The 27903-nt window shown below is 44.8% G+C and overlaps 1 protein-coding gene across 9 annotated transcripts; it reads left to right on the top strand.

The window, feature by feature from the left end:
- The first annotated feature begins 654 nt into the window (after positions 1–654).
- pax2a (paired box 2a) lies at positions 655–26963 on the top strand. 9 transcript variants are annotated; one of them, XM_028988982.1, is made up of 13 exons: positions 655–715; positions 3866–3997; positions 5189–5354; positions 5768–5965; positions 8920–9005; positions 9184–9303; positions 9997–10041; positions 15141–15316; positions 17026–17146; positions 21749–21955; positions 23632–23733; positions 25590–25676; positions 25954–26963. In XM_028988982.1, the coding sequence occupies exons 2-13, from the start codon at positions 3955–3957 to the stop codon at positions 26073–26075; spliced, it is 1473 nt and encodes a 490-aa protein (XP_028844815.1). In that variant the 5' UTR covers positions 655–715; positions 3866–3954; the 3' UTR covers positions 26076–26963. The 9 variants fall into 9 exon arrangements, with proteins under 9 accessions (XP_028844815.1, XP_028844814.1, XP_028844816.1 ...); XM_028988981.1 differs by lacking the exon at positions 655–715 and having other exon boundaries at positions 3430–3997; XM_028988983.1 differs by lacking the exon at positions 655–715 and having other exon boundaries at positions 3430–3997; positions 25935–26963.
- The last annotated feature ends 940 nt before the right edge of the window (positions 26964–27903 follow it).

Genomic DNA, 27903 nt, shown 5'->3' with positions numbered 1-27903 from the left:
GTCCCTGTCCCTGTCTGTCGTGTGTGTCCATGTCCATCTCTATCGTGTGTGTCCATGTGCCCATCTGTTGTGTGTCCTTGTCCCTCTCTGTTGTGTGTCCCTGTCCCTCTCTGTTGTGTGTGTCCATGTCCATCTCTATCGTGTGTCTCCATGTGCATCTCTCTTGTGTGTAGTTGTCCCTCTCTGTTGTGTGTCCCTGTTCCTCTCTATCAGGTGTGTCCCTGTGCCTCTCTGTCCTGTGTGTCCCTCTCTGTTTTCAGCACGTGTCACAACAACCTAAAAAAATAAAAGTCCAGGCAGCAGGCCTGGCGACGCTGCTGTCACTCCTGCTCCACGGTGGTCGTGTCGTGTGAGTCGCTCTTCATTCAGTGTCACTGTGACGTTGTCTTTTTTTTTAGATATGTATTTTGTTAATAAAAAAAAAGAAAAATTCTGAAAACACAGGCATTTTACAGCTGATTACGTATTTCATTCTTTTATTTTATTCATGTCACTGCTCTCACCTGTATACACCAGTTGTATAAAATAATATGCATATTTTATACTTCGTACGTATTTTAAGTGTGTATTTTTAAGGCTGTGTAGTATTACATGTATTTATTAAGTTTTATTAAATGATATGTTCCTGGCCTCCAGGAGACAACTTCTGTTCCGTCCTTCTCTGCTCCGCGCCCTCCGCGCCCAGACGGTCCCCGGGACGGACGTCCGCTGTCGGGTAAGTTAGTGTGGCCGTTAGTACCCGCTCAGCCAATGAAATCCGCCCGAGCAGGGATGTCGGTGTCACTACACACACTCGGACAGACGACATTTCACAGCAACGTCACTACATCTCGCCATTATTATTATTATTATTATTATTATTAGTAGTAGTAGTAGTAGTAGTAGTAGTATTGGCTTGGTTAGTAACGGTAGTAATTAACAGAACCTGTGTGGGACAGTTAATTGAATAACATAGATCACGTGCTAATTTACTTTTCCATTTTGGGTGCAAATGGGAAGATCAATGGGAGACGAAAAAAAGAGAAAAAAAACCCGTCTGTAATGATCTAATTAATTATAGCAAAATTAAAAGCAAGTGCAAAATCAATCCCTGACGGTGTGGGGGGACGGAGGTGGATGGAGGCTCCATCTGTTCGTCCTGCAGACGCAGGAACGCGTGGGGGTGTAACGTGGGGCTTCAGTCCAGAAGTGTACATGTAAATAAATAAACAAATAAATAAATAAATGTATGTATGTGTGTATATATATACACACACACACACACACACACACACAAACACACATATATATGCACATATATGCAAAATATACATATATACATATACACACCCAACCCACACACACACACACACGACACACACGGGACGGCAATGATGATAAAAAAATGAAGGGAAATATTAATAACTGTTGCTGAGCGTGGGATGGGACATCCTGGCTCGCTACATGGCCCGTGTTGACGGCGTTGTCACTCATTAAATGACCGGCGGACGACGCTCCCACGCGTCGACGTTTCGTTTCTCGAGCCGTGACGCCCGGTCATCGACTGGTGACGTCACGGGCGATGAGTAAATATGACGGGAAACGGGTTTCCCACCTTCGGCGGGGATCGCGTGGCGGTGGGCTGCCGTGGGTCGTTTGTCTCTCTCTCTCTCTCTCTGTCCCTACACCTCTCTCTCCCCTCGCTCTCTCTCTCTCTCTCCGCGACTCATGAGCGATCCACGAAACTTTGTGAAAACATTTCTTTATTAATTTGTCTTTGTTGTTGGCGGTGCGCAACTTTTTACAGTTGGGCCTGGACAGGCCTGGAAACACCGAGCATCACAAAACAAATAAATCCGTGCGACGGAATATATAAATGTTCATTTAATAACGAGGCGCGCTTGTGTGTGTGTTTTACTCTTATTTAAGGCGGGAAGCAAGTGAACAGCGCGCAGGGCCACAGCGACGCGGGATCGCGGCTCTGGCGGGGAAATAAAAGCAGCTTCGGGGGGAAATGTGTGGCGGAGTGTGAAATTACAGCCCACGGTGTTACATATTGTACCAGAAGCTCCCTCAAAAAAAAAAAAAAAAAAAAGCGGTAACGGAGAGAGGAACCGTCCCCGAGATCCGCCGGAGGGCACGACCTCCATCTCCCTCGTTCCATCTTAACTTTATTTTTCTTAAAACGAATACAATTAGACAGAATTAATACAAGTCAACAAGCTCGGTTTTAGTGGCGTGGAAGTGTTGTGGAACTCTTCAGGTTCTTCCAGGATTTTAATGCGCGTAAAAAGTCTTATCCGTGTGCATTGCTAGAATTGCGTTTATACTTGTGGTGAAATAAATCGTCGATTATTAGTAGGGTGATTTGTGCAAAGTCCCCGCAATGCCGTGTAAATGGTTATGAAAATGTTGCAATAATGTTTGCTCCTGGTTCGTGTGATAAAGAATTATTGTTGTTATATTCTTATGGAAATATTTGACCCACTGCATTTTCTTTTTTTTTTGCAAATGTGGCATTAAAAAAAATCAAATTTTCAAATTCCCCCTTCCAAACAATTAAAAAAAATAAAATAAAGACGAGATCGAGAGCTGGAACCCGCGGAAACACTCAGAGCAGGAGCGCAGGTGCCGAAATTCCTGCAAACACGCCGGCGGCCCTTCGGTATTAATAACCCGCCAGTAATAATAATAATCGCAATAATAGTAATAATAATCTGCGCCAGAACGAACAAAAGACGTGGCGCGATCGATCGATCGCCGCATCGACGGTAAACATTCCATTAATCACTTACCAACTACGGACGAGCGGAACTGTCAACTCGCCGCCGCTGACATCACGGCCCGCGGGCGGCGGGGGGAACAGAGAATCCGAGCCGCGCAGCGCCATCTACAGCGCGGAGCGCGTCACTGCAGCCGCCGGGAACACAGCTCGGAAGAAGAGGGAGGGAAAAAAAATGAAAAACTTTTATTTCATACAGTTTCCACCCCAATCCGAGGTGGAAAATCATATATATATTTTTTAATTTATAATTTAATTTTTTTCTATTTTACAACGTGATACGGAGGATAAATCATGTGTCATGTATATATAAATATAAAAGAATGTGGATTTTTTTTTATAGATATTTATATATGTGTTTGCATCTGTTTCCATTGGACAGCGCGCGGAGTTGCGGGTTAAAGTGGATGGAAATGTTTGGCTGGGTGCGAGTGTGCATCCCGCCCCTTCCGAAGTGTCGGATGAAGCCACCTCCTCATCCGGGCTCCGGGTTCCGACGCCGGCGAATCACGGCGCGCCGGAGCCCGCCGCCTATTGTCTGACGTCTCATCCATCTCCCTCCCGCGGGGGTGGCGGGCGGCGGCGGGCGGCGGCGGAGGTGGAGGTGGACTGCGAGCTTTTAGAAAACGGACACGCGAGACGGGGGCTTTCATTCTCCACGCAAGGCTTCCGAGCGGCCGCGTCCCATTTCCAGCGGGCGAGGGGGAGCGCGTCCACGCGCTTTTATTATTATTCTTTTTCTAAAAAAAAAAAATTTTTTTTTTAATACGACAACCAACCAGCCCGGATCCCGAATCGTGGAATTTTCGGATCCCGCCGTCCGCGTCATGCGGCCGAGAAACATTTAGGGCAGAATTTCGCTTTTTTTAAATTATTTTTCTCCTCCCCCCCACCCCTCTCTCTCTCCTCGGCGCCGCGTTAAAAACACGTTTCTGAGGGACGAGATCCGGAGGTCCGACACGGAGCTGACGGGCAACTCCGACAAGTTTTTTCCCCGGGCTGGAGGGAGGGGGGCAGCTCGCCCTGTATCTCTCTCTCTCTCATTTTTTTTTTTTTTAATTTTTAAACATTTTTATGTATATTGATATATACATATTTTTTAAGGATAGCCTGTGTTTAAACCGCCGTTAAAGCTGAATTTCCAAGGCGAGACGGCGACTTCAGTCGATTACCTCTCCTTCCTCTGCTACCCCATGGATATTCACTGCAAAGCAGACCCCTTCTCGGCGATGCACAGTGAGTAGAAACCCGGCCTTTCAACACTTATATTCAGCTATATTACATATTTAAAGAATAATAGTAAAACGTGTGTGTGTGTGTTGGGGGGGTGTTTACGTTTAGCCTTGAACGTGTGGTGCTATTTACCGGCGATATTGTTCAATTCAATTTTCCTAATATAGCATAAATATAAGAGAACAGAACACCGAGTAAATATGATGCTTTATTACGTAGGTAATAACATAATGCTAACAATAATAAAGTATTGAAAGTGAAGGTAAAAGTTTTTTTTTTTCACACTTATGACTGATTCATATATTTATAATCACACTCACACACACACACACACACACACACATATATGTGTCTGTGTGTGTGTATATATATATTATATTATATGTTGGAATATAAATATTAGGATTCGGAAAAGGAGCATTTTCAGTTTTTTATTAAAAGCCTGGAGATTTTAATGAGCCAAACACATTTACATACATACATGAATAAAAGCAGAAGAAAATGAGATGGCGGGCTTCCGTAATTCCGCTCGAAACTTTGTTTCGGGGGCAGAGCGCCCTGCGTCAAAAACGTAAATTATTCATCGTTAATCATTCGGCGCGGTAATATGAGTTATCAAAGCGCCTCTGAATTATTTAGAGTCGTTGTGCGAGGAAAATGAAAGAAGGTGGAAACGCGAGATGCGCGACATGTGTTGGGCTGGCGTGGCGTGGCGTGGCGTGGGAGCCTGCACTTCACCGATGTTGGAGGGCAAGATTTCTTATTATATTTACCGCGCGCGCGACGCAGAGAATAAAACAATAAAAAAAAGACGATGGGGTTTTCTGAGAGTAAAATTTGGTTGCAATATCGTTGAATGAATTCATTCCCCGATGCAGTACTGTATCAACCACAGCGTTTAATTAACATGAACAGACGTTTATTAAAAACAACGCTGCAGACGAGACAACTTGTATTCCTGTGATTTTTATGTGCAAATAAAAAAGTAACGCGGCGAAAATGAATGACAATAACTATACACCAAACTTTTTTAGAAAAGGACATTGATAAAGGTAATTAAATAAAAAAAAATAGCATACAGATATGTAAATGTGTGTGTGAAATAAACGAGGGATGGTGTAGGGGATGGAGAACGTGTTCTCCATGGGTACCTAATGTCCCGCTCTCCTCTCTGCACCGCTGTATCCGATGCAGGGCACGGAGGGGTGAACCAGCTGGGCGGGGTGTTCGTGAACGGCAGACCCCTACCTGACGTCGTGCGTCAGAGGATCGTGGAGCTGGCGCACCAGGGGGTCCGGCCCTGCGACATCTCCCGGCAGCTGCGGGTCAGCCACGGCTGCGTCAGCAAGATCCTGGGCAGGTACGGCGCGGCAACGTTTCAGCAACGTTTCAGCAACGACGCGTGCTTTTCTAACGTGAACCCCGTAATCGCGTCACAGGTTAGAAATTTGGTTCATGCTGGTATCAGCATTCGTACATTTTCTAAGAGAAAATACAAGGTTATATATGTCGTTTTTTTGCTCTGTAAAATTTGGCAAATCAATAAAACATTTTACCCGGTGAGGATAAATATTCTGCTCAGTTGATGATCATGACAAATAAAATCTAAACTCGCAAGTCTAAGAGCGTGTTACAGCAGGAGCTCTTCATCCTGGATTAACGCGAACCTTGACCCCTGACCCCGAGCAGGGGCTGTCAGGGACGACGTCGGGACCTCGTGCGTTTCATCCATCACGCGATATCGGTGCCGGTAATAATCGGGGCTCCCCGCAGGTACTACGAGACCGGCAGCATCAAGCCCGGGGTGATCGGGGGTTCCAAGCCCAAGGTGGCGACCCCCAAAGTCGTGGACAAGATCGCCGAGTACAAGCGGCAAAACCCCACCATGTTCGCGTGGGAGATCCGCGACCGGCTGCTGGCGGAGGGGGTGTGCGACAACGACACCGTCCCCAGCGTGTCATCCATCAACAGGTACGACCCCCCCCCCCCCCCCCCCTCACACACACACACACACACACACACTTTTCTTTTTTAAACATGTCGTCCGCCGCGCTGCACGTCTGGGGAGGAAATATGTATTTGTGTTTTTTTATTTAATGCGCACAACGGTTAAAAAAATAATAATTCTCGTTATCAGAGACTCTACTCAACACAGGCGGGGAGAGAGAGGTGTGTGTGTGTGTGTGTGTGTGTTTGGGGGGGGTCTTCTCATCCCACCGATTTAGATGCTTGTAATATTGTTTTTTACTCGTTAACCGCGGATTTCAGACCCCACCCTGGTACACTGGCCTCCTCCAGGGCTCAGAAGAATTGTACTTATTATTATTTTTACTATTATTATTATTACTAGTATTATTATTATTATTATTATTATATATGTTTGATTGTTTTATTCAATATGGAAAGTGTTTGGCAGTTTTATTCAGCGTTTTCTTTCTCTCTGCGCGTTCCATTAAATGGACGCTGTTGGCATTTGAGGTGTGTTCGTGTTCTCAAATAACTAAACACGACATTTCAATATCCACGTTCGGTCGTCTTATATAAATAAATATTTATGTTAACAAAATTAATTTTAATAACCGGGGTGGTCTCAGCTTTCCACTGCTGTTCAGGCCGCTAAAACGGCATGTGTGTGTGTGTGTGTGTGTGTACGTGGGGAGGGGGGGCACCGATCAATATTCTGTAACCAGATCTGGCGCTATTAGAAAACACCGCGGCGCTGCGGTTCCCGGTTCCCCCCGCGCCTCACCCCGCAGGGCGGCACCCCGAGGACCGCGGAGCGACGCCGGCACGTCGCCGCTTAGTACTGCTCTTCATTTAGTACCTGCTGCTCACGCAACAGCCATTTACTACCAAAATATTCACTATTATCACGTAATCCTTTTTAAAAAGCAATAAGAATACAGTAATCATTCTCAAAAATGATAATAAAGCGACACTGTTATTCTGGCATTAGAATTTTTTGTGATATTTGTCTAGCGCAGCGTTATTTCATTTTCATTTTCTTTTGGAAATAAAGTTGCAGAGGATATGAATCCCATCCCGTTATTTACCCTCACCGCTGCAGAACAAGCAAGCGGCACAATCAATAGAGCTTCCCCGTTTCCCGTACATCAGAATGGACATGTCTCTCCGAATGGGGGTGTGTATGAGCTGCGTGTGGGGGTGGAGGAAGGGAAGAACAAGGTGAAAAGGCCCTACCTGCAAGGAGGAGTAATGAACTTTGGTTAGAAGGCACTGTTCCATACAGCTGGCCATCAGCATTACATTTTAATGAGCTGAAGAGAGATCATGGGCCCCCCCACACGAGACGTTTCTGAGAGAGAGGGGCTGGGAAGAGAAAAAAAAAATCATTTCATGCACCATGATTGCTTAAAAAGGGCAATTTGAACAGGTTTCAACTCGTGTATGTGGCACATTCCAGCTATACATTAACGAAGTGAAAAAGATTCAATATAAACCCTGCTTTCTAATTACGCTCGACTTACTGCTTCTGAAACGGCCCGTTCTCTGTCCTTTGTTTGTGTGAGAAATTAATGTGCTGGTAAATGATTCCTCTTCTCGTACCCCCGCGTTTAGCCAGAACTGTAAATCTCTTCTGCCATGTCCCGATCTGCTTAAAGGACGCGCCGCCGTTCCTAGGCAGTGTGTCTCCTTTCAGCTCGGCTTTAAAAGTCGTCCGACGAAAAAGTGCGGCCCATTGTTCGAACCCGGTGGAGGTGCCGGTGTTGTGTCAGACATGTAGTTTTCAATTTGCGCGAAAGAGTTCGGAGAAACAGAGTGGCCCAGGTCGTGCAGCCTTCTGGCCTCGTGTCATGGGGGAGGGCGAGTCCCCCGGAGGCCCTGGCACCACCACCGCTCGCGGTTAAGAAAGTGACCTCTGCTCCGCCGCCGGTTCGAGGACGTGGCGGGCTTTAAGCACATTTTCCCTGCATGAATAATTTAGGGTTACACGGGCAGGACGGGCGATGCGTCCTGTCCTGCCGGAGATGACCGGCCTCCGAGCTCGGCCCCATTGATTCCTCTCTTTTAATGTCACTACAGGGAATTTCCAGCCACGGCACAAACCCATTCATTTAGCCGCCCCGCCGAATGGCTAATTCAATACGGAGAGCGTGCATCCCAGATAAAGTCCAGGAATTTATGGGACTCGGATAAGGCGTGGGGGGTCAAATAATTGTTGTGGATAGATGTTGAAAAATACACATAAAATATTGATGCGTCTGTTGTCCTCCGGGAATACGACGGGGGCACCGAAATCCATGAACGTGTGTGGAGGCAGAACACTGCGCTTTTTCATTCTTATTTGTGCCCTTGCCGTTCCGTTGCCATACGCCGTTCCGTTAAACGAGACCTTCTGTAGGCCAGGCTGGTAGGAGCGGGAAAGTCCTAGGCCGAAATGGAAGAGGTGAGGGAGGTGAGGGACGGAGACGGTGGAAGACAGACTGGGCGGGTGAGAGGAGAGGGAGAATCCTGCCCCCAGAAAAAGAAAGGAGGGATGGATTAATAAAGCCGGCCCAGGTAGAGGCAGCCAAGCCGATCATTGAGGTGAATTGATGTGATTTCATGCTTTGTTTGCGAGATCATTCAGACCAAAGTGCAATGAAGATTTTCCCCCCACATTACACCCACGAAGGCAGGAGGACTTTATCATATTTCTAAACCTGGAATTCCATCTGATTGAATCTGCGCTCTCTGGGGGAGGCTTCCATTCAGCCTCAGACACCCTCGCCCAGATTGGCCCTTATGTCCCCCAGATTGGCTATTTGTGACAGAAATCCTGTGTGTCTACACTGCAAGGCCCAAAACACTCGCCGAGTTTACTCATGCAATTGGATAAATCGCAGCGCATGTGCGCAATTTAGGCTGCGACGGGCTGCGTGTTTGGAGAGAAGTTATTGATCCAGACCTGCTGGGTTTTGCAGGATTATACGGACCAAAGTACAGCAGCCTTTTCATCCATCGCCAGACGGAACAGGGACCACCCTCACCTCCGCAGGCCATACTATAGGTAAGCAGGAGGAGGCTCGACAATTCACACACACACACACACACACACACACAGAAAAAAAATCAGGCTTCTGTTACAATGCAGTTCAGGTAACTGAGCTGATTTATATTTATTAATAGAGTACAGATATTCTCTGCCGTAGGGTTCAGTGCCTAAGAGTGCATTTCTGCCTTCACAGTTCCCAGCACAGCCTCGCCCCCAGTGTCCAGCGCTTCCAATGACCCAGTAGGCTCCTACTCCATCAACGGCATTCTGGGAATTCCTCGCTCCAACGGCGAAAAGAGAAAACGAGATGATGGTAAGAAAAAAGGGGATTTTTTTTTTGTTTTGTGCCATCATTTCACTGGACTCTGCGGCATGTTCTCTCACTTCCTGTAAATCAAATGTTTCTCCCCTTTACTAAACTTTATTTTAGTCCAATAAATCAGACAATTAAAATAGGTCATAAAATGTAAAAAGAAAAAAAACCCAGATAATTATGTCATTTCAATTTACAAATGAAGGGGAAAAGTGCAATGATGGCATGATACGTTAAAAATAATTGCAGTTAATGTGCTTTGCAAATACCGAACTTGTTTCGATGCATAATGAAACAGGAAGCAGTAAATACGGTTCGGGCGTTTGATTAAACAGAAAGTGAATGTTAAAGAATAACTACAGGGGCAGAGTGAGTTGTCTGAAGTTTTTTCTTCTGACATTTCTTCAAAGGGAAGTTTAAGAGGGGGGGAAGGTTTAAGAAAAAAAAAAAAAAATAGCCAGTCAACCCCAGCATTTTTGGAGTGGATGCATGCCGCCTTGGGCCCTTCCCGTTATTGCCGGTGGTGCAAACAATGGGCTTCTTTTAACGCTACTGAATAAACATTACTCGGGCGAGAGAGTGAACAGGTGCAGCCACCGAGTGCTAGAGCGAGGGAGGGAACGGGGCTTGAAGTGGTTGGAAATGATTTATCAAAGCAGGCCACTTGCTTCTCTTATGTTTCCATTTCTTTAGTTCTCTGGAGTGGCAACCACTTGGATGGGAGGAAAATAGGATATTGTAAGTGATGTTAGCCAACCTTTCTTTTGCTTGCTCTCTTTCGCAGGCCACTCGACTCTGTCGAAGTGCCGTGTATGTATATTTGTGTGTATGTATGTGTGTGTGTGTGTTTCTGTGGTCTTGATTTGGACAGGAAGTGAAATAACCATAGTAGCCTTTTCTATCATGAGCCAGTTGTGCTATTTATAAGGTCATCACGAGGTCAGAGTTCCAGTGACCCTGGAAATGTCTATGCAGTGCATATTAATAGCATTTTTTTTAACGTTTAGCAGATACTAACTGTTTCAAGGTCTGCATTGGACCATGTATTTTGAAACCATACTTGTATAATACTGTTATAATGTGTGTGTACGCATGATGCCTGCTATGCTAAGATGCTGATGAAGACCTCACAGCTGGAAACCAGGCAGCTGCTTTTAAATTGGCATTTTATTTAAAGTTAGCCCTGATTTCAGACGGGCACGTGACGGAGGAGGCCGCAGCACAGCAGAGCCGGGGTGTGGGGTTTTTACGGTGCGTCCTCGGGCTGCGTGTCACGGGAAGCGACGAGCTACGCTGCAGCGATGTGGCTCTGCAGCAGGCCAGCAAGCCTGGTGGAGAGGCCGTCCCTGAAGTCAGCAGTGTCCTTTGGGAAGAAAAAAAGGTCTCCATTACAAAAAAGGATGTAGAGATAATGTAGTGTGACACGCGTTATGTACACCGGGTCTTTGTAAGCAGAGCTTCAGGGACATAGGTGTCATCGGAGCTATTAATCTGCCATTGTCATGTGTTATAGCAAATTAAAAGAAGCGCGATACACTCAGTCGCTGTGGGTGACGTTGGCAGAGGTGAGGGTTGGGGGGCGAAGGCCTCTCTCTAGATTGGTACTTTGGTGGCAATAGCTCCCCGCACGTTGAGCACAGTGACATTTAAGGAAATTTGCAATTCTGCAGAGAAAAGCTATTAATTCACAAATTAACATCCCTCCTTCCTCTATCTCTGATGTGCAAGCTATTGAAAAGACAAAAGAAATAGCCTAAAGGGGAAGACCGAGCTCTGGCCCTGTCTGTGTAGAGATTGGTTTGTATGTCTGCGAGCAGTGATACCAATTACGCGGGAACCGCGGCCTTATTGCTTCCTAAGCAAGGCCACGGATCCACGGCCAGATTTATTTGTGTATCTCATTATGTGAAATGGAATGCCACTCATGCCAAATGCATTACTGGCAAAAAAAGGGGGAAAATTAACCCAGTTTTAGACATTTTTGAGGGAAAATGGACTGCATGATAAAAGATAAAGGGTATATGAGGCCTGTGTGATTAAATGCTACTGGACGTAGATGTACATCATGTGGGATGTTCTACTGACCGATAAGCAGGTTGGACTGACCCTGCTATCTTTGGCTCTTCGCTGTAAATTTGTGGTGAGAGATTTAAAGTTTACAGAGTGGTGGTAATAAATTGGGCGCTGAAATGGTGGTTATGACACGTGAATCAGGTGTGGGAGTGGCTTGTGCTCATGTCCGTATGCATGTGTGTGAAATACAGCTTCACTTTATATATGTATTTATAAATAAATGTTCAAGTCTTTGATAAAGGAAGGTCCAACACAAAAAAAAAAAAATCTGATTTGTCAGTTGCAATTCATGGTCTAAACCTTTCGTCTGATGCCACTATGTCAATATAGACTTGTTCTTAAAAAAAAAAAAATGAAATGCATCCAAACTGTGAAATGGATTGGCTTTAAAAAATCCAATAAGAACATCTCACCAATTTCACCGTGATGATCACCTCCCGATAGAAGAGAAAAGCCCGAGATTTTAGAGGGGCCTCGGAGCGTAACAGCGAGTGCAGAGGGTGTAAAAGGCTCCTTATGAAAGGATACAAAAGGTTCATGCCCTGCTTTCCAGCTACATCTGCATTCAGGCAGGCGCGTCCCCCAGCCACCTCCCGGCTGTAAATGATATCCCGGGAACGTCAGGAAAATATATAAGAACAGGGAATTCTGGTGAAGTGGAATCATAGGGGGGGTGGAGTAAATTATGATGGTGGATGCTGGGGATTAATGGAGCCTGGTGCGCTGTGTTACTTGGGTTAAAGAGACAGAAAGATGCAGGGAGGGGGGAGTCAAGTGTGAGAGATGCATCCATTAATTGCATTCCAGAACATTGTGTCACACACGCTGTTGACAGACTGGACATTGCGAGGGCTCTGAAGCAGGAGGCTGCAGACTCAGGAGCTCCACGGCAGCATCCAGCACTCTGCTCAGCATGGACAAATTAGATTGATAAACCCCCTTAAACCTGCGTTCTCCTCCATCCCCATGATCATCTCACAACTGCTTACAGCTGCTGTCCTATGGTGTTAGATGCTGTACTGTCTGTTAGCCTGACAATATTTGAAAAAATAAAAAAGACATATATGTCGTATGTATGTCTTTTGTTGATTGTGGCTGGCATTGCTCATCCTCAAATCTTGACTGTCCTTGACTTAATATTTAATGAGACAAACACATCCACACTTATTGGTGGGCTTGTATCTCTGGTCACTATATATAAAAATATAATATAATGCAATAATGCTAAACAACAAACTATACAATATCATACCCATTGTTTACTTACATACTGATAACACTTTAACTTAGGAAGGGTTCAACGGTTAAAACGAGATGAAATAAGAGGGCTATGTTCACAGCAGTGCTTGTTTGGTGAGATTTGGCTGATGTGCTTTTCTAATTAGCAGCTAATCGAGTTGCAGAAGGCATGTTAACGGAACTGGAATGGCTGCCACAGAAACACAAAGCCGGTTTTTGAAGTGGTCTCTTATTTTTCTCCCAAAGATGTGTTTTTGCATTTGCACGAATTAGTCGGAATGTTGCGTGGTGCCCTCACACAAATGAGTCAAAAGACCAGCCCCAAATAATACTTTATTTGCCTTAAGAACGTCTCTGTGGTACGATGTTATCAGTGGCCAGCAGAAGATAAAAGACAATGTCCTGCTGTTTACAGGATGTCACACCTGTCATGGCCCCCAACAAACAAACCAAACCTGAATTTTATCTTTACGAACGTTTTTTTTTTTTTTTTTAAGAAATGTGGCGAAATAATCCCCGAACAGCCTGGTGTAATTTAGTGACGGCCGCTGTATTTTATCTACCTGACGGGCTTTCTCTTCCATGGGACCGTTGGAGGGTTACGACGCTGAGTCCCGCAGTGCGAGACAGAGCAGTGTGTTTTACTGGGCCGCTTATCTGATCTGAGTGACTGGTGGTCCCCTGGCACCAGGGTGCTAATGCAGCGACATGTCAAAACAAACACAGTCCAGTGTGCCTCTGATCAATAGAGGAAAGACCGTGCGGTTCACACCGAGGACAGTGGCCTCCTCCTCGAGATTAGGCTCTAGGACGTTTTTATATTTATATACATATTTTTTTTTTGCCCTTTCCACCAGGCTTGAAGGGAAGGTTGATGTAACCTTCCCTTCATGCATTTTCTCATAATGTACTAATGCATCGTGAGGGGGGCCGGCCGTGTCCTCAGCTGGTGACGGAGGCCCTGCAGGCGCATGGGCATGTGCAACGTGCCGCCGCCACCGCAGTGAATGACAAACGCCGCAGTTATTGATCGCACTTTTGCACTTAGGCCAGCTGATAGAAAGTAATTAATGGCTCTATTTTCTTCTGTACCGAAGAGAACAATTGAGTTTTATACAACAACATTCGGCGCTATAAAAGGCCCCCAAGGGAGCTGTCTGTGAGAAATGTCTGCACTCAGATATGGACACGTATGATGTTAGTAGAGGTGGGGAGGAAACAACACACAGCAGGGAAAATAACATATAGGAGAGTGCCTCAGTCTGGATATTAGAATATAGATCAAGAATCATTCTCTAACACACACCCACACACACAAGAACCTCCATCCAGCTCTCTGTTGGTCTATTTCAGGTTCATCCCGTGGCCTCAGCCATGGGAAAAAAAGGTCAAGCTGCTGGCTGGAATGGCAATAACGCACCTGAAATGGTACTATCAGCGAAACATGATTGATCAATTGAATTCCATAGCACAGAAAAACGCTGGGATTAAGTAGAGTATTATACACACAATGAGTTGAGGCATGATGTTCATTTCGAGTTCATTTCACCTCCCTCCTGCCACCAGATCGGGCAATCAATAGGGCCCTTGCATATCATATATCACCGCTCTCTCGGCCAGGGGAGAACATAAGCTGCCGCAAATTTAGAATGACAGATTTGTAAGGGAGCTAAAGCCCTAGACCGCCAGGGAGCCGGCAGACACGGCCACTGCCGAGCTCTTTTCTCCTCCCAGAAAGCCCGCTGAGCCGGCTGGGGTGGAGGGGACGGCAGGGCGAGCCTGTTTTTTAACTGGGTGACAAGGTCAGGAGCCAGCAGGAGGAACACTCATTTGTTTATAGAGTGCCAGCGCGAGGAAATGCATAAGCTAGCGCTGCGCTCGCAGAGGGTAATTGTATTCAGCTTTCGGCTCTGGCCTCCATTTTTTTTTTTTTTTTTTTTTTTCGCATCCCGGGAAAAGCAATCTGAAAGTGAAAGCGGCATTACCTTCTAAAGGAAATTGTGCCTTTAAATAATAGCTCTCCATTTCCGCCATCCAGCGGGAGGGACGAGCCCCGTCCACGGCCGTAATCGCTACCCCTCCCTTGCGCTAAAACACATGGTTCCCCCCAACAAGTATATCTTTGCACTGAAGGCAATCCATCAATTACCAGAGACCTATCACATCATGACCGTACTGATGCCGTGTGGCTGTGGCGCGAGGCGGAGAACTACTCCCACCCCTCACACACACCCCACCCATCCTGTCCTTCGCCACGTTCCCCCTTCTCTCTCTGCAGGGTTCGCTCTTTGTGTCTTCCCACAGCCATTAGGGGCCGTTTGATGCTGCCGCTGACTGCAACTGAGCTAATCTATTCCGGTGTTTCGCCAGCGGTGCTGAGCACTGCACTAGATTTACCTGAGTGTGTGTCTGACAAAAGGGGGGTAGGGTGGGATGGGGGGGTGGTGCTATGGTTTCAACGGGGGGGTTCACTGGGGCATGAGGACTGCTACTAGCATTGGACCTGTCCCTCTCTCCTTTTATAGATGGTTCAGATGGGTCTGGCCCAAACAGTGATTCTCAGGGTAGTGTGGAGAGTTTACGGAAGCACCTGAGGGCCGATGCCTTCACTCAGCAGCAGCTGGAGGCTCTGGACCGGGTGTTTGAGCGGCCATCTTACCCAGATGTCTTCCCCACATCAGAACACATCAAACCAGAGCAGGTCAGTAACATTTTACCCAGACCCCGACCCAAAGGTCCTTAATATTAACCATCCTTTTGGCCTGTAATCCATTGTGCAATCTAATAACTGAAGTCAGTCTCATTATATGATAAAATACGTTATACACATACAAAAAAACCTAATCAACATACATACTGCATCATAATGCTAACAAACTGGTGCTGTGGGCAGAATTAAGGCCTAAAGGAAAAAAACACGTGCAAACCTCTTATTTAAAGCCACAGGCTCATTACAATGGATAACCTTTATTTACTTTCATTAGACTATTAAACAACACGAGACTATTAATTTTTCCCTTGAAACTCCAAGTCAAGACCCATAAAGAAAAAGCGGTGGCCTAATTGAGTTCATTTTAATTTCTCTCCAATCGCAGCGAATTACACTGGTGATAAATCAGGGGGACAGGCCTCAACCCTAGCAGAGGGCCTAATTTGCAGCTAATTACAAAACTGATTTCTACTGGAAGATCAATACCAAAACGAATTGGAAATGACTTGCAATCACAAAGAGAGGCAGAGAAGGTGTTAAAAAATGTAAGAAAAGAGGCTCGGCCCAAGCTAGTGGGGAAGAAAATGCTCTTGGAACAGTCAAGAAAAATCACTTTTAATTTAATGTAATATTAATCAGGCCAACATTCCAATTTTATTGGCTCTTTTAGCAGCAGCGTTCCTTGCCGCCACCCATTCCCTTTTTAACTCTTGGAAGGGCGGACCTATTAGCTTATGTCTGGTGTATGTGTAAAGGGCATTAAAAAGCTATTTTGGAAATGCCAAAAAAAGTCAATGGGATCACCCCTCCCACACTTCTGCCAGACATTTGGTCATCCTTTTCAGACCCCTCTTCTGCCGGCCCACGCCCAACCTGCCCCTATCTGCATGATAAAATGGCTGCTGAGCATCTGAGGCCCCACAGAATAGAAGGGGGACATCCGCTAGTGTGCCGGTGAACAGTTGTAGCAGACAATTAGAGTTTATCTGGGATAGAAACGGACAAGACTGGGGTCACAGAATTTCCCACTGGGACGGGGATGGGGGGGTCACTGGGACCCCCAGATGCGCAGACACACACACACACACACAGTTTTCTGTGGTCTTAAATCAGAAAAAAACTGTAAGAAACTGATGACTGGTAAATAGAGAAATATACTGAAAATTGGCATATTTATTTGAAGGAAAAACAATCATATCCACTACAGAAACGGATTTTGGTCCTTGCTCAAAAAGTAAATATTAATTTGAGCAAACACTAATTTTATCCAAAGCGAAACATTTTAAAGGCTGAATTTTTAAACACCTCCCCCCCTCCCCTTTTTTCCACGAACAAGCCCACATGCCCCTTCTGTAACAAAGCCTGAATGTTTCCTCTCTTGGCTGGTCAGGGGGATGACTGCAGTCAAGCACAAAGAAGCAGCTGACGCTCGGCTTTTCACGCCGCTCCAAATCCCTCTCACCGCAAAACACTCCCTTCCCTCCACACAATCCTAATGTATTCAGCCACTTCTCATGGGCCTTCCTGCTAAAACATTAGTGTCTGTTTACACTGGAATGGGAATTTTTTTGGCCGGGGTTGGTTTTGGAGGATAAGGGGTGGAGGTGGTGGTGTTGGGAGGGAGGGGGGGGGGTAGTCGCAGATTCTTTGTCCTCTTCCCAACGTGCTTAAAAAAGTTTTCCGCCTCCCTCGTTCGGCAGGCTAACGAGTACTCGCTACCAGCGCTGAACGCCGGACTGGACGAGGTCAAGCCCAGTTTGTCGACCAGCGCAAGCTCAGACCTGGGCTCCAGTGTGTCACAAAGCTACCCTGTAGTGACAGGTAAGAGCGTGGTAACTCGTCCTGGGATGAAAGCTGAACCCAAGAAGGCTCTCTTTTGTATGTGACAGGGATTTGGGGGGTTTGGAAAGGAAGGGAAAATAAGGTGTTAAAAAAGGTTAAATATGTTCCACGTGAGACCGGGAGCGTGTTTCAGACGTCGAGTGGCACAAGTTGTATAGTTGTGAGAAATAAGAGGACCCGAGACAGACAGGCGTCTGTCAAGGTTTTATTGTCAAAAGCAGCAGGAGAACTTGACTGACAGGTGTCTTGCAAAGTTCTGGTGTTTTTATTCAGTCCACTGGTGTTGCAAACGGAAGGATGAACAGATAAACAGGCTCTTTGCTGGATTTTTTTTTTTTTTGTAGTGGTGGTGGTTAATGACTGCTGGGTTAATTGAAATATTGTTTCATTGTAGCTGCTGTTATTACCCAGAAGAAGGTTAAGTTTACTGATAGCCAACTGTCGAGGCCTGAGATTAATACTCGGAGATTTTAATAAAATTCCCATAATTATGCAGGAGCCATCAAAGCCAATGAGTTTCTGTGTGGGTGGAAGACAGGATGATTGAAAATTGCGGTGCCCCCCTTCTCAAATGATCGCCGGGCCACTGCCATGTGAAAAGAAAGAGCTTTTTTTTTCATTAATATGTGGGAGGTAGGTTTTCCCTCCTCACAGACTTGGGCCTCAGGAGAAGAAAGGTGTGTTTTTGTCCTTTGTATGAAAGCACTCTTGGTCTGGAGAGCTCCCTCGTGGCAGGTGGCCTTTCTTGCACCTGGGACGGGCCCTTCGGGGGCCGCAGGGCAGACCACCTCTCACTCCTGCAGCTAAAAGGAAATAGAACTCCCCTTTCAGAAAAAAAAAGTTTGGTCTGATTAAGTTCATTTGAGGAGTCATATAAGTGGAGTTAATTATATATTAAAAAGATAGATAGCTAGATAGATAGATAGATAGATAGATAGATAGATAGATAGATAGATAGATAGATAGATAGATAGATAGATAGATAGATAGATAGATAGATAGATAGATAGATAGATAGATAGATGCTGAAGCGCAATAACGGGAAGTTACGCTTTACTAGCATGCGATAACCTTGGAAATGGGAATAAGGACTGAGGGGAGTAAAGAAAATAAAAAAATAAATACAAGTGTAGCACTGCTAAATTATCCTGTGCATATCGAGAGCCAGGAACCAATTCAGAATAAATTATGGCTTTGCACCGGCTAGAGCTGAAGATTATGTTCCTCCTCGAAAATGTTTTCCTGAGCCAATTAAAATTCATGCCGTCATTGATCTTGTTGATTTTTTATGTCCCGGAATTTGCATAATCTATTAAAGATGAATGATTAATGAACTCTTCATTACAAACAGAAATTGGAAATTTAAGGGCATGGCGGAGGCAGAGGGAAACACAAGTCTTTTGTGTCCTCTGCTTATCCTGTGTGAGCCGGGGTACCTGCGCAGCAGACAGAAATAAGATGGGGATTTGGAGCTCGGCGTGTGTCATTGAGATCCAATCAGCACAGCGGAGGACTCGGTCCCGTCTGTAAAATGATTTGCCATCCTTACACCACCCGCTATTTCCATCACTCACCGCAGCAACGTCTTACTGGGGGTCCTGTGCCCATGCACAGGAATGACTCTAAGGGAGGGTCTGTAGGAAATTTCATCAAGCCGGAAATGTATTATCTTGGTGAAAACGTTGTCATCTTTCGTATTTGGTGTGACTTTGGTTGGGGTTTAGAGGATGAAACAAGGAGTAGCTTTTTTTCTTCTTCTTCTTCTTCTCAAGTGTTGGCTTTTTGAGGTCTCCAGCTTCATAGAGGGACAAAGCAAGTCGCTCATGTGGACCCGTCCTCGGTGCGTTGCATTCCACACGTTTTTCTTTTTCTTTGGGCATTAACAGTAGAGCAACACCGTGTCACAATGCATTCAGACCCGCTGAAAAAAGGAGCTGGACAACCTCCAAAATATGAGTTGCGTTTTAAAAGGACCGTTTTGCACATACCTACAGAATAAAATCACCAGTGAGGATTCTTAAGCTCCCGCCCCGCTGGGCATGATAATCGGAGTCTTCCTGGTGCCAGTGGGATGGCATAGTGCAAATGGGCACCCCTCGGTGACTCTGAAAACCGGAGCAGGTGCTGAAGGGATCTCCCTTGTTCAGAGTCTCTTCAGAGGACGGGAAGAAAGGGGGTTTGAAAGCATCAGAGCTCGGCCTAGGACTGCTTTTTTTTCTTCCCTCGGTCTAAAGGACAGAGTAAGCGAAGTAGGAAAAGTAATGCATGCTGTTTGGCAAAAAGAGAAGGGTGGCTTTGTGCTGTCCAAAGTCCTACCGGTGAACTTCAGCCTGACATCTATCCAACGGCAAGCTATTTTTTAAAAAACGCGCGGATCGTAGAGTCTCAGACAGGCGCCAAACAACAAGCAGTCACCTAACCTGAAGGCCAGGATGCACCCTGGTGACAGGCCATCCCTCGTCGCGCCGCAGGCCCTATCTGGCCAAAATTAATGCCTGGTACATACCCACAATAGCACGCTAACCTTTGAGCACACATTTAATAATGAATGGCTTTTACCTCGGCAGATTGGGGAATTCAGACAACTTGGCTCTGCAAACATCCTTTACTTAGTCGTAATTGATTGGGCCGCAGCGCTGGGTTTTTTACTGAGGCCGGTGATAAATTACCACTTTCAGAATGTAGAAAATTGAGGTCAAAAGATTTTTAGTAGCTGCTATTGTTGCCGTTGGGAGCGAAGGTGGCCCTGCCACACCAATTTAATATTTTAATCGCCCAAAAATGCGGTTGACTTTGCTCCTCTGGTTTGGTGTAAAGAAAAAAAAAAAAGGTCATTTTTACATTTTTTTATATTTTTTTTTAACTCCATGTTGGGGAGAAGGCACCTGGGGAGAATTGGAGGACTCTATAGCATCCACTCTTGTCGAGATGTGTTTTGCTGATGCAGGCTCCTCCAAGACGAGTGTTTATCACAGCTCACGGCCCTCTTGTCTCTGGGACAATAAGCAACACCACTTTTGATTAGTTTCAAAGTTCAGTGATCTCGAAACGCAGCACTCTGGGTCAGTGTGCGAGCGTGCGGTGCCCTCGTCTCGTTTGACGTGTTGAAACAGGAGTCCAGTTCCTCCGACAGCCCCCCGCTTCTGCAGCCCTTTATTGGTCTCTGAGGTTTTTATCTCAAACTTGGGCTTTATGGCCGTCATTTTCCTTACGATATAGTCATCTGGGGCTGTTTGCTGACTTTATTAGTACACTTAACCCTTACCACCCCAGGGAAGTACCAGAAAGGCTTACTGTGTCTAAACGTTCATCATTGCTTGCTTTATGTCTCATTTGGCTTTAAGAGCCGCGCCATACGGAGGTAGGAAATGGCGTAATTGATTTGTGTGGGAAAAGAGCCAGTTACGTTGGCGTCTGGGTCTGAAAGGGTTGTCAGGGTTGCGTCCGATATAAAGGGAGCCCTTATCTTAATGAGGAATCTCGACACACAGTTCAGTTGTAAAACAACAATAGTTGGGAAGCAGCTAATGAGGCTATCATGGAACTGGGAGAGCTATCTCAACAGAGGAGGGCGGCTAAAAGGGGGGTGGGTGGCGGGTTCGGAGGGGACGAGAGGAAAAAGGAAAAAAAAAAAACAACAACACCGGCATGGCTCATCAGGCAATTTATATTAAGGTTCATGCTTCAGTTTGTTTGTCTTGCGAGGGCGTCTAGGTGATTTTACTCCTTAAAAACCTCGGGGAAATTTAGCCATCCTCCGTCCGCTCCATTCCTGCACAGTTCTATCTATCTGCTGGCATTTGTTGCAAATTTGATTTTCGTGATATGCGGGTAGACACTGAAAGTGATCCAGATCTGGGAGCGAATAGGGACCCAAGGGTGACGATTAATTTTGTATTGTTGCATAAACCCCATCTTACAGCGGCTCGGCTCTGATAAAGAAAATGAATCATGATAATCAAGCAGGGATTCTTAGATGAGAAGTAAGATCAGAGGAAACTCGCTCAGTTTTCTTCAGCAAATGAACAGCCACCAGCTGGGGGCCAATAACGGCACAACGCTGGGGCCTTTTTCTCTTGTCCTTTAGCACAGAAAGGCTCCGCTGTAGTGCGGGATGCCCATCTCCCCTGGCACGCAGCGTGGCGACGATGGCGGCGCTAGATTTCAGTGCCGCTGACCTAATGAAAGGACCAGGTGTCTCGGGGGTCGGTGCCGGGGTCTTTACGCTCTGCTCACCTGTCTGTCGCCGGCTTGCTACCAGCAAATCCCCTCTGGGCCGTGCTGGAGTCTGACAATCGAAGCATCCCCCCATCATCTCACACACACACATACACACACACTTTTTTTTTCTCCCTCTGCAACTGTACCACATTGGCGCACAGGGCCACAATCAAATCCAGATTACGCCGGCTTTTTACTTTTGCGTTTTGTTTTGCTTTATGTTTGCTTTGCAAGCTTCACCACTTCCATCATTCACTATTCATTTTCTGTCTGTTTGTGTGTGTCTCTGTCCGATGTGAATGTGTGTGTGTGTGTGTGTGCATGTTCCTTTTTTGTTTTGTTTTGTTCTCCACCCGGCAGAGTCCCATTCATCCCCGGTGTGTGTAAAGCAGGAGCCACATGAGGCTTCCTTGGCCCCCTTCACCCCCTCCTCCCTGGCAGCCGCGGGTCTAGCCGAGCTACTTCCCTTCCAGCCCAGCATTTCAGTAGATGCCTCCACCCCCTGCTACGGTGCCTATGCCCATGGCCCCAGCTACGGCCAGTATGCAAGCCAGCCTATTATAGCAGGTACAGCCCCCACCGAGACCACCGTACCCTGCGCTGGGTGGGAGAGACGACTACTGTAGCCCACTTTAAAACACATACAAAACGTGGTTTAGCTGTAGACTAGATTTATTACTATTACTTTACTTTACTTTACTTTACTTTACTTTACTTTACTTTACTTTACTTTATTTAGCAGACGCTTTTATCCAAAGCGACTTACAAGAGGAAGACACCAGCAATTCTCGTTCGATTTCTATAGAATATTGAGTTTACAAATGAAGAGCCCTGATAAGGCTCAAACTTGTCAGCGAAGAGCATGCTCAGAGATTGTTAAGTGCTAGACGAAGAAAAAATTATAATGTATTTATACATTATATTATTACTATTATTACTATTACTATTATTATTATTATTATTTTACAGTTCAGTCAGTTTCAACATGCAAAAATGGCATGCAGGGCATCAAAATTAGACGTCCTCTCAGATGGTTTGACTAAATAGAGTTTTGAATCCTGAGCTGTGGAGGTACATCTAAAAATCTTAGAAAGGCGCCTACCATGGTAGTTTAATTTATAATAGTGATGGCATATGTTGGAAGTGATGGATGCATTTATTTAATTCCATGCTAGCATTGGGTATCTGAAGTCACTCTAGCTTGGCTCTGCACACACGTGCATCAGCAGTGTCCCATCCTGCCTTGCTTTTTCAAATCTATCTGGCATTACGCAACAAGCGAGCAGCTCTGCCTGTCTCATTAATGACCGAGAAACGGACAGTTTTCCACCCGGCCACCCTTTCTGACCCTTGCTGGCCCTCCTGCTAACAATGACTCGGGCCCCTTCTGATGACCAAGCCTCAAGCCTACACGGGGGCTACGTGCCCCAGAACAGGCCGGCCCATACAGCACAGGCAGCCGTCAGCCCTAATTACAGTGGCTGAATGTGGAGTCCCAGAGCCTCTTTTAGCCTCTAAATGATGAGGGTTTGAGCGGAAGCGACGCCGTGGCGAGGCAATGGGGTTTTACCGCGCGTCTCTGTACCAGGATGGGGACCACGTGACCCGCCGCTGCTTATTTAAAAAGGGGTTTAAGGAAAATCCAATGAAGCCGATGACTATTAGGTGCAATATTTTGTGTAGTCCATCGCTGCGTGCTGTATTTGCCATTTGTCAGTTCTGAATGGTAGTTTAATTTATTCATTGTTGGTGTATTTACTTATTTATGTTCATGGGACTAAAGGGGTTACACAAAACCAGCTTCATTGTCTGCGTTGTGTAGAAATTTCATGCTAATTCCTGATGCAGGTAATGTTATGCAGCGTAAACCTACCTGTGATGGATATGTGTCTATATATGGTGCCTTGTGACATGTAAAGCATGCATGTATAATTTCAAACATAGCCGTTTTAAAGAGTGGGACAATTTTTTTACATTTATGGCATTTATCAGACGCCCGTATCCAGAGCGATTTACAATCAGTAGTTACAGGGACAGTCCCCCTCAGGATTGTCTTGTGTCTTGCTCAGGTACATAATGGTAGTAAGTGGGGTTTGAACCTGTGGCTTTATGGTCTTTTGGTTCATAGGCAGGTGTGTTACCCACTAGGCCACATTTTTGCTGTACATATCCTTATTTGTATTTACTTTGTCACTAAATGGTATGTGAGCTCACACTAAACAGGGTCCTTCTTTTCTCTCTAGGTCGAGACATGGCAAGCACAACCTTACCAGGTTACCCCCCTCATGTGCCCCCCACAGGCCAGGGCAGCTATCCCACTTCCACACTTGCTGGAATGGTTCCTGGTAAGCAGCATTAGTCCTTTTCTCCTTTTAAATCAAGGCCATTAAATTTAGGACAGGTTGTTATATTCTGAATGTGAGGTCCTCACCTATTAAATTAGCTGCAGATAACTCGAGGTCATTCTAAAGACATTACGGGGGACTCAGTATATTGATGTTATAGAGTTAAAATGAAATCCAGTCCATAACATGGGAGAGTTGCTTATGATTGTCCCAATGAAACTGAAACTGAACAATGGTGTCATTGAAATATGTCCTGAAAGTTACAAAATTCACATAATAATACCATTCATCACAACATAAGCAAAAATTTGAGTAAACAGCTAACAGTTTTAGTTTCATGTGGTGAATTGCAAACAGAGCTTCTTTAACTTGATTAAAGAAATTGAGTCAATCCGTCTTTAGTGTGCTCTGGTTGTCCTCCAGCATTACTTTGTTTCACTTATTCCACTCCATGTGGGGCAATGTAGGGTGAAGTTTGTTGCATCAGGACCTAATTTACAAAATGATGTAAATGTAAATTGTAGTACCTACAGTACAGGCCAAATGTTTGGACACACCTTCTCATTCAATGTGTTTTCTTTATTTTCATGACCATTTACATTGGTAGATTCTCACTGAAGGCATCAAAACTGTGAATGAATACATGTGGAATTATGTACTTAACAAAAAAAGGTGAAATAACCGAAAACATGTTTTATACTCTAGTTTCTTCAAAATAGCCGCCCTTTGCTCTGATTACTGCTTTGCACACTCTTGGCAGTCCCTTATGGATGTTGGCGCTGTTATTGGCTGCGGCGGGGCAAATTAAACATGCTCAATAAGCAATCAGAGGTGGGGATATAGGACAGTTCCTTCTCTGTGCCGATCGGGCTCCGGGGCTCATTATCCTGATGGTCGTTCTCTCGCAAGCCGTCGATAAACATGGCTGCTATCCCGCCCGGCGCTGCGGAGCGTATCTCTTTCCCCTCTACTTAACCTGCAGTTCAGGTTCACAGCAAACAGTTAAGGGTCACAACACAGAGGCTGGGAAGGCCTGTAAATATTTAAATCACTATCTCTCAGAGGGACCTGGCTTGAGTTTCAGCACCAGCCCACAAGGATGCAATCTGGCAGCTTGCAGGATGCTCTTTCCCAAAACAACAAGAAAACAATGCGCACAGACACACATACCGCTCCCAGATTAACCCGAAAGACAGGTTTGTGTGTCACTGTGTTACTCTTAAAACATCCCCCTGAACATGACAGATGCCGTCATATAAAAAGGAAAAAAAAATGGCCAAAAGAAGAAGATTTTTTTTTTCTTTTCTGAAACATAGACGACAGTTAGAGGCTGACAGAACACCAGCATTTTCTGAATAGTTCCTTTGGTTGTAACCTTCAGGGTGGCCATGGCGTCTATTCAAACATGAATACTCATCTGGGCAAATTTCATTTGCTGCCCAGAATCCGTTTGGTAGGGCAAACACACCATCACATGTACCTCAGATATTGCTTCATCAAATATTCATTTTCATTGGTGCCTCACACCAGAAAAAGGTCCCCACGAAAACCCGGAGCAGACCATTCCTCACCAGAGCCATATAAATCCTCACCTTTATGGTCTCACCTTTAACATCAGCATTTCTGCATGGGGAGGTAACATTTAGCTGAAGAAATCCAAGTTTTTATGGCTGGACACAAAAGGTTTCCACTCCAAAACAAGGACTTACTTATTGTTAAATCCAGACCGGTTAAATAGTGAGGGAAGAATTTATAAAGATTCAGCAATGCATCTTAACAAAGCATAGCATCATGTCCAGAAGCTTTATTCACTTAATGATGCAACGGCATGTAAAAGTTTGTGTTTTATTTTGTAGGAAGCGATTTTTCGGGGAACCCCTACTCCCACCCGCAGTACACAACATACAATGAAGCCTGGCGGTTCAGCAATCCTGCATTACTAAGTGAGTATTTGAGCAACATATTAATTTATAAGGCCATTTCGGTGTCGTTTAAATGAGATCACTTAAATGTATGGCAAGAATTACAATTGATTTAATGGGTTTTAATTGTTCATTGTATAATAAAACAATACACTGTTGAAGATGGCATCCCATAAGCCCCGGGTCCATTGTCGGGTAGCGAATGCGGTGATGCAACAGTATTCTGCTGTGCTACACTTTTGTTTGTTTCAAACGGTCCGCTCTTCTGTTAACTTTCAGGTTCCCCTTATTATTATAGTGCCGCATCCCGGGGCTCCGCACCACCCACTGCTGCCACTGCCTATGACCGCCACTAGTTACCATGGAAACCGAATCAAACTCCAGGACCATGGCTGCGGCCTCCATATTGTACCAGTGTGAATGGCGTTAAGGTCAGAGGGATGGAAGACGGCTCCGAGATCAGCCGATTCACAGGGCAAAAGGTTGGATTAGGAAGGTCGACCGTTCGCAGGCTCGACACGCTCGAAACACTCAAGATGGCACGCCCTGCTCCTTAAAATCACAAAGACTGAACAGCTTCCATTGAAGACTTTGAAAAATTATACAAATATATATATTATAATGTGTAAAAAACAAGTGAAGACAGTGTGAAAAATACAAGTTAATAATTGATGTGTCTTTTGTTTTTTTTATTGGTTTTATTGCGGTTTTTCTTCATGAATCAAAACATTCCTTTACATAACGATATCCATCTACCAGTGCTTACAAGCATAAGAGGCCTGTGCTGGCTTATGCCAATGTACACTATCATGACAGTGTCCCCAAAACACCCAGCAGCCGACCCACCCACGCCGACGCGAGAGCCACACCTACACCAGTTAACGTACAGCAGATGGCTACTTTAATTCGCCGTGTCCATAAATAATAAATACAGCATGGAGCAGTCTCTTTTTGTGTGATACACAATCAGTGTAAAAATTACAACAGAGGGGAAAAAACGGAATAATAAATATTTTAAAAATCGAGAAGTGCAAAACCATGTCCTAAAACCTAAACAAAGTTAAATTATTTTTCTTTACTTTTTTGTGATGTATTAAATATATGTCTATATTTGTTCAGGGTTGTGTTTTAAATGGTATGTTGTTCATGTTTCTATTTTTTCTTTTTGGAATTTTATAAACAGATTTTTTTTTTCCAATCCATGCAACATGGTTCCTTGCTCTTTTTTGCACTATTATGACTTTGTTATTGAATCTACACTCAGTACATTCACATTGGCTAACCTGATTAATGTTACTACACTCTACCTTTGACACTAACTCATGCTAAGTTGATATGCAGAAAGAAATAGATATTAAACAAAATTCAAGACTTTTGACAAATCTAGTGGAAAATTGGCAATAAAAAAATTATTATTTAACAAACAATTTTGACAATTTTAACAAACAATATATTATTATAACAAACTATTTCCTACTTTGTGAATGTTAGAAAACACAAGGAAAAAACTGAACAAAGCCAACCCTCTTTTTTTGTTGTTGTTCCCTCTATGCCTTTCCATAACTTCAAAGCAATTAAGTGTAACGTGACTTCGAGTATTGCCTTACAACTTTAATTTAAATGAAGAAGGTGGAGTTGGGTGGGGGTGGCTCACATAGCATGAAGAGCTGAGTTGGTGCTGCTGAGACGGTGCTGCATGTTCCTACACGACAACCGACGAATACATTCAGAGAGGACATGAAGACAAAACAAGGCTCCAGGAAAATGTAAAGTGAATGTACTTTTAAACCACGTTTGCCAAAGACTTAGTTTGATATTTAATATTTTATTTTGAGGCATATGTATACATTAATAAAGCAGTATTATGTTTTCAAATGTAGTCCACACTGAACATGTATGTGGTAATTTGAGGCGAAAGGGTTGTCATAATGCATATACAGAACTGTAAACAAGAGAAAAAAAAAGAAAAGAGTTGACTTCCGCTACTCAATGTAATGTCATTTGCAACAAAACTGCTGCTTCGTAGAATGATTTGTGTATAATGTGAAGACAATTCTTCTGTGTAAATATGATCACGTACACTTGACCATTGTATCTTACTAATTTACTGGTTCCGTTTGTAGATAAAAGATTGGAGGAAAGAAGAAGAAAAAAAAAAACTACATTGCATATGTGTCTTACCACTTGTGCTCTGTGCAGAAGCACAGCAGAAACTTTGAATCCTCGCCGGCAGCATCTTGTCGGCTTC

The sequence above is a fragment of the Denticeps clupeoides genome, chromosome 8, assembly GCF_900700375.1.
Source record: "Denticeps clupeoides chromosome 8, fDenClu1.1, whole genome shotgun sequence".
Lineage (NCBI taxonomy): Eukaryota > Metazoa > Chordata > Actinopteri > Clupeiformes > Denticipitidae > Denticeps > Denticeps clupeoides.
This window is presented reverse-complemented; position numbering and strand designations above follow the sequence as displayed.

Bases quoted from the DNA above. Each gene is read 5' to 3' on its own strand.
- pax2a (XM_028988982.1), top strand. From the start codon at position 3,955: ATGGATATTCACTGCAAAGCAGACCCCTTCTCGGCGATGCACA. The intron at 10,042-15,140 runs GTAAGTGATGTT...CTCCTTTTATAG, and splicing joins TGGGAGGAAAATAGGATATT to ATGGTTCAGATGGGTCTGGC. The intron at 25,677-25,953 runs GTGAGTATTTGA...TTATTATTATAG, and splicing joins CAGCAATCCTGCATTACTAA to TGCCGCATCCCGGGGCTCCG.